Source organism: Microtus ochrogaster, unplaced genomic scaffold (genome assembly GCF_000317375.1).
Source record: "Microtus ochrogaster isolate Prairie Vole_2 unplaced genomic scaffold, MicOch1.0 UNK144, whole genome shotgun sequence".
In the NCBI taxonomy this organism is placed as follows: Eukaryota; Metazoa; Chordata; class Mammalia; order Rodentia; family Cricetidae; genus Microtus; species Microtus ochrogaster.
Genome location: NW_004949242.1, coordinates 244,577 through 251,655, shown reverse-complemented (window position 1 = coordinate 251,655; position 7,079 = coordinate 244,577). Strand labels below are relative to the sequence as shown.

The window sequence follows — 7,079 nt, the reverse complement described above, 5'->3', positions numbered from 1 at the left end:
TCTAGAAGACTACAAAAATAAATTCATAACAAGTCCTTCATAATTAACCAACAAATATGGCTGCAACACACACACTTCCCTGGATATTCTTATATAGGTCAAGATTCCTCAATATAGAAGAATTCTAGCTCATATTGGTTTATTGTTTTATTATAAATAACATGAGAAACCTACATTTTGAGGACAATCTTAAATTTAGTTAGTTTGAATCTATACTTATCTTTCCCCCTTTTTAAATATTAATTTGTTTTACATCTTGTCCATAGTTTCTATTCCCTCATCTCCTTTTAGTCCCTTCCCCTTGATACCACTTTGTCCCTACCACACAATCCACTCCCCCTCCATTTCTGTTCAGATATCAATAAAACATGGCATATGGATCGGCAGTATGACTATGCACCTCCCATGTATTAAAGGCTGGGCAAGGCAACTCAGTATGAGGAGTACAGTGCCAAAAGCAAATAAAAGACTTAGAGATACTCCCTGTTCACACTGTTGTGAGTCCCACAAGAGAACCAAATTACACAGGGCCTAGGTGAGTCCCATACAGGTTCCTTGGTTGTTGATTCAGTCTCCATGAACCCCAATGAGTCCATGTTAGTCAATGCTGTAGGTTTTCTTGTGGTGTTCTTGACCTCTCTGGGTCCTACAATTCTGTCTCTCCCTGTTCTGCAGGATTCTCCAAGGTCCTCCTAATGTTTGGCTGTAGGTCAGTTCCTGAATGAATCCTCGCTGACGACAACTGCTTTGGGTACCAGTCTATGAATACAGCAGCATATCATTAGGCATCATTATATTGTCGACCTTCTTCTCCAATTGTGTTTGGTGTGATCCTAGGTCTGCGGGTCATTCAGCCTGAAGGTCCTAGTGCTCTAGGCATCATCAGGACTGGGCTTGCTCTCCAGGAATGTGTTTCAGGCTAGAACAGTCATTGGTTGGAAACTCCCTCAATCTATAGCTATTAAAAGTCATGATTAGGTGAATCTTGTGGCTTAGAAGTCAACTATTGAGGGCAGGGCTCCACAGTACAGAATAATACTTGCTTTTACAGAGGAGCTCAATTTCATTCTAAGAACCCACATGGCAAATCAGAGTAGTTCATCACTCCAATTCCAAGGCTTTTCACAACGTAATCTGAACTGCACCATACCAGGAATGCCCATAGTAAACATTCATACCTGAAAGCAAAACACATAAAAATAAATGAGAAATATTTCAAATTAGCTGTATCCAATAAACTGCTTTAAATAATTTACCCCATTTCTGATCATTTCATAACTGAATATTTATATAAATATAAAAACTAGCATTTCCACATCTCACCTGGCATTTTCACTGAGTTGGTCACTGAGCATCAGTACACGAGAAAGACAGTCAGTCCCTAGTCACACCCTGAATTGTGTGTGCTGTGTGACACCAGCAAATTCTGAGGGTGCCCTAATCTTACTATTCTTCTGGGCATCTTACAGAAGTGTTCATTTATTCTGAATTAGTTTGGGGCTCCATTCTTCCTCAGAACAATGGTCTATCCACAAATCAGTGTTGATTAAATTTATCTATACAACAGATCATGGAATGATAATCAGACCTTTATAAATCATCACAGTACTCACAACCTTTACACCTCAAATCTTGAATTACTTTAGTACTTCAGTGTTCTAACTTGAAACAGTTGGCAGCAATTGGATTAAAACCTGTGTTCCAAAGAATGTTAGGAGACATTATAACTACAGAAGCAATCTGATGACAAGGGGTCATACTGAATGTAAAATAGTATATAAAAGTCTATGTTTTAGAGTGCTCTGATACACAAGAAAAAATAGTTGTTGATATACTCATGTACTGCAGGGGTGAAAATTCCTGGTGTATTGTCCAATGAGGAGAAAGGGGCAGAGTGCTGGGAAGCAAGCATTGATGGCCACATTGACATAGGTCACCCATGTATCTCCTTCATCCTGAACAGAAAAATACATCATTAAGATGACAGAGGCTACATAAAAGACCACAAAGCTGCTCAAAAGGATAAGTATTCTTTGTGTGGCTTTGGTTTCATGAAGTGATTTATTAGACAGGGATCTGTGGATATGTTGGACCCTCTGTTTATGTTTGAGCAAGATCAACACCATGGAGCCACTGGCCCACATCATGAGTCCCAAAGACATAATATCATTGAAAGCCAATAGAATAACATATAATGTGGAAGTTTGTTTGTTAACTTTTACTATTAAACAGTACAAAAAATGTCTTAATTCAGTACGATTTTCTTTATTCTTCATATCAGTCAGTCTCACAATAATTAAGCTATTTGCCAATAGACACAGGGCCCAGCACAAGCCCAGGGAAGGACCAATGATGCTGGGGGCTCTGACCTTGAGCTGTGCCCACTTGGAATTGCTGGGACTGATGGTGATGGCCTGAAAGACACTCAGCAGGGATGTGGAGCCAAGGGATACTCCCCTGGCAACTCTATGCAAATAAAATACCAGTTTGCATGAAATGTTACCTAGAGGATATGTCTGACCAAAAGCAGCCATTGACTGAGGGATTCCTTTGCAGAGAAGAACCAAGATGTTGGCACAGGTCAGGTGTTTGACAATCAGGTCTGTGGGCCTTCTCCTGATCCTATTGAAGGAAGAGACAATAATACAGCAAAGCAAGGCTAAGTTCCCCAGGAAGCCCAGTGAAGTCTGGGATAAGAAGAAGATCCCCATGGCCAGATTTCTTGATATCATTCTGTTATTGTATAAAAATGTCACTCAGTATCTGGTCCTGAGAACTCAGGATAGACATGTAGGATTATTTTCTTCAGTGTACAAAATAAAAAATTCATGCTAACCAATAATCACTACTGTCCATTCAGATACTAAGATAAAATATAACTCTGTGATTAGACTTGTGACTTTGTGTGGAAATATTCACTTCGGTGAAGGTACCTTTGGAGTCAGTCAGTGTTATAGACAGTGCTGAGATTCCACATATGAGTACTGGGACTAAACTTGAGTTTTCTATAGAGGCATTGTGCCTTCTTAGTCCAGAAAGCCTTCTCGAGAGCCCCCAAGAAGTGTATTTGAATAAGTTTTTAGGGGCTGGAGCAGTTGAGGGCACTGGCTGCTCTTCCAGAGGACCTGGGTCAGATTCTCAGAACCCACGTGGCTTCTCATAACTGTCTATAGTTCTCATTCCCACAGAGAAATACATACAGGTAACACACCAAAGCACATTGTGAAAGAAAAGACATTTTCAAAGTATTCCAAACCTTAAAGAATTCCCATATTTTTTTCTACCAGATACCAGACACAGGACTGTATTTAAAGACAAGGTTAGTACTGTACTTGCTGGTTGTTCCCCACTTTTCACACAGCTATAAAAAGGAAGTGTGATTTCCAGCTAACAGAAGTCTTGGGTTGGGGGTTCTAAGGATGAGGCAGTCTGTCATAGGATGAGTTTTGTGACACTGAAGATTCCTTAAGTTCCACCCCTGGAAAATGGCAGACATACCAGACTCAATTGCACTTCAGAATATTTCCTCTAGATTATATGGAGCAAAATTATTTTCTATGTCATTCACACTGCCATTCTTGGCTCTAGTTTACAAACTCCTGTATATTTTTGATATGCCATTAATTCCTAAAATATACTATTGGAAAATATCATGTATCAAATGAAAATATCAGAAGGTAACAATGACAATCACATATTAAACAGATTAATTTTATACAAATGTTCAACTTAATAATTGTAAAAGTTGATTCAATATTTGAATGAGAACTTTCCTCATTTACTAAATTACAGTATTATTAACACCAAGAATATAGTTCCTATTCTATCATAGCTGTCTAAACATATGGAAAGTGAAATTTTATGCATACCGATACAAACAGTGCATAATAATTTCAAGATAGGAAAATGTAAGTAATATATGTGTACATTGATTCATAGGAGAATCTAGAGTTCAAGGACAGTCCTGCAAAGTAGAAACTACAGCAGTAGATACATAAATATTCAACCCTCACAAAGTGATGCTAAAATGAAAGTCAGAGATGCTTCATTAGAATGATTGAAGTTTGAATCACATTTATCTGATTATGTCCACCTTTACATACGATAAATACAGCATGAAATCGTTATTACTGCTCTTGCCCTCTAAGAAGGTAAAATAGCCTTCTGTCAGTATTTCTAAAAGAAAACTGGCACCTGCTTCTGTGACCCTGAGTCAATAGGTAGCTTGCAAGGAAAGCAAGTGTTAGTGCATCTGTAAATTCTGCTATCCAGCAAAATTTATAACCTTGAGATTATGCCAGGCATTACATTTCACTGAGCACACCTAATATTTGTTCAAAGAAAAACCTATGTGTGTTGATGGAAGGTTTTCTTTCTGTATTCCTTGAATACTGTGATAAAGCATTTTAGATGCAAAGACCTCTCCACCTGCCTCTTGTGACTCGGGTTACTACAGAAATCCTCCTTGCCAAAGGTTTCTTTTTTTTTCAGAAAGGAGACTAGGTACACAGGACTCACTCAAGAAGATTTCCTTTACCCATGGAGTCCTCAGGACTCAGAGGATCCACAGCTCTGCCAGTATTCATTCTATGCAGCATTCCGCCCCTGAAAAAGAGAGACACACTCAAAGAGCTGCACTCACACAGCTGGGAGCAGATTGTCTAGCTTCTGCAAGCCTGAGGAAACAAATAAAGTCTCATCTGCGAAAGCAAATGCCTCTATGATGGCAGATGCTGGATAGGACCTCAATAGTCAGAGGGACAGATAGCTTCTCTCCATATAGTCACAGACACACAGTGACATGTTCATATGCTGACACCTCATCTCTCTTGAGGTCAAGAGGATGCCACAAGGGGAACCATGACACTCTCTGCTGAGGGAGTTGACTTCATCGCTGAAAAACACTTCTTCACATCAGAACCATCAGGAACATTTTCACTGTGAAATGAATAGCAGAGGGACATGCTGAAGATCTGGAGGGGATGCTCCTCTTCTGGGGCATTGGATCACAGAGGGAGTCCAGATTGCAGGAGCAGAGGGATGGGTTCTAAGGAAGAGGGACTGAGGATGAGAAGGGAAGATGGAGCTGGAATTTTAATTTCCCTGAAGTAAGTCTTTCCCAAACTTACAGAATGGAAATGACAAGAACACATGTAATACAGAACTGTGACATAAAATTTTTAGAACAGGAAACCAAGCTACCCTTCTAAAACCTTGATAAACAGGATAAGAATGTTTCCTTAGCTATATATTGATATTTTTCTTCTTTTCTGACATAATTTGTAGCAATAGAATTACTCAGATTTGGGAATACATAGGGAAAGTTAAAATTCAATAGCAAACTACCAAATAAATAAACAAAATTTTAAAGCCCCACAGGTCACTTTGCTTGTATTTAGCAGGCCTACTTCACTTGTATGTCTGCCACCCTCAATCCGGCACAGTGTAGCCATTCCTTTGACATCGTGAATATTTCTGGCTTCTCTGCATTCCACAAGCATATGGCTCAGTTTTGAATCTTGATATAAGTAAATGGCATTTTTTGATAAAATTTGATTGAGCTCATGTACTTGAGAGCTGGCCTGTAGAAGTGAGGTCCAACTTTTGTACAACACAAGCTTATGACCCCACTTAGGGATTTGTACTTGTAACAAACAGCTGAGTTGAAACCAATCACGGAAATAGAGTTTTAGTTACTCAAGGGCAGCTAAAAGCAGTTCACAAATCCTTCATATACAAAAACTTCCTGCTGGGACAGAACAAGAATCTATCTCTGAGCCCCTTATTTTCACTGCTTTCCAGTGTCTGTTTGTAAATGCTTTTGTCTTATTTACAAACAGCCATCTTCAATGAATCACCTCTAGTTCTGGGAACTCAACAACTAATAAATATTTCTTTGCTCAGTACAACTCTATGGATTTAATATGTTTGATAATTTTCTTTTAATATTAACTCAAAATTGACAACCAGCTTTATAGCATTCATAAATACCAAAGATGCATTAAGAAGTGGAGATTGAAGGGACTGTGCTGTTAAAAATTAGATACATCATGGAGCTGGAGAAATGGCTCAGCAATTAAAAGCACTTGGTGCTCTTGCAGGAGACCAAGGTTTGGTAACACCGCCCACATGGTGGCTCAAAATCATGCATTATCCAAATTACAAGGAATCAGTTGGCTTCTTCAGACCTCCATGAGCACCAGGCTTGCACTTGGCACACACATACATATGAAGGCAAAATGTTCCATGGCACCCAGGTTCAATTCTTAGCACCCACATCATATCTCATAATTGTCTGTAACTCCAATTCCAGGGACTCTGATGTCCTCTTCTGATTCTCATAGGCACAAACATGGAACTCGTGTATGTGTGTGTGTGTGTGTGTGTGTGTGAGTTCCATGTGCCTATGAGGCACAAATATATATATTTGTGTATATATATGCAAAATATTCACGCATTTCTAATATGCATACATGCTTATACATAAGCAAAACATTCATACATATCAAATAAAATAAAGAACACACATCACAAAACTTTATGTATAATAAGCATGCTGACAGTGGTTAGGTAAAAAAAGAACTCAACAGTATCAGCTGTATCAGTGCCTTGTCTGGTAAGACAAGCTTAATGTTGATGTCCTAATTCATTTAATCTGGTTCTGGCATATTTTGTTCTTCTAGCCTGACATTTTGTTGTTGCATTCTTAATAGTAGCAGGAACTAAAAGGCACCCCAGTCCTCTGCATACATAATGGCAGAGGGTGATACTGTGAGTGTGACCCTGCCTTCTTGTAGTCATTTACCTCAAAATTTAACTGATATTTTTTCCAGAGGTACCTTGTAGATTGTGGACAGAGGAAATGGCTCAGTTGGTAAAGTACTTTTAGAGTAATCATGGAGACCAAAGTTGGGATCCCCAGCATCTTCATTAGAAGATTTGTGTGAAATATGAGCCTATAACACCAGGTAGTCAGAAATTGGTGGACTTCAGGATCTCACTGGCTAGTCAATCTATGTTAAATGTTGATCTCTAGGTTCACTGGATTCCCTATCTTCAATACCATGATGGAGAAAAAT

The 7,079-nt window shown here is 38.9% G+C and overlaps 1 protein-coding gene across 1 annotated transcript; it reads right to left on the bottom strand.

The window, feature by feature from the left end:
* Positions 1-1,835: 1,835 nt before the first annotated feature.
* Positions 1,836-2,732, bottom strand: LOC101988049 (vomeronasal type-1 receptor 4-like). Its single transcript, XM_005371957.1, has one exon. The coding sequence runs from the start codon at positions 2,730-2,732 to the stop codon at positions 1,836-1,838; it is 897 nt and encodes a 298-aa protein (XP_005372014.1).
* Between the last annotated feature and the right edge of the window lie 4,347 nt (positions 2,733-7,079).

Bases quoted from the DNA above. Each gene is read 5' to 3' on its own strand.
- LOC101988049 (XM_005371957.1), bottom strand. From the start codon at position 2,732: ATGATATCAAGAAATCTGGCCATGGGGATCTTCTTCTTATCCCAGACT.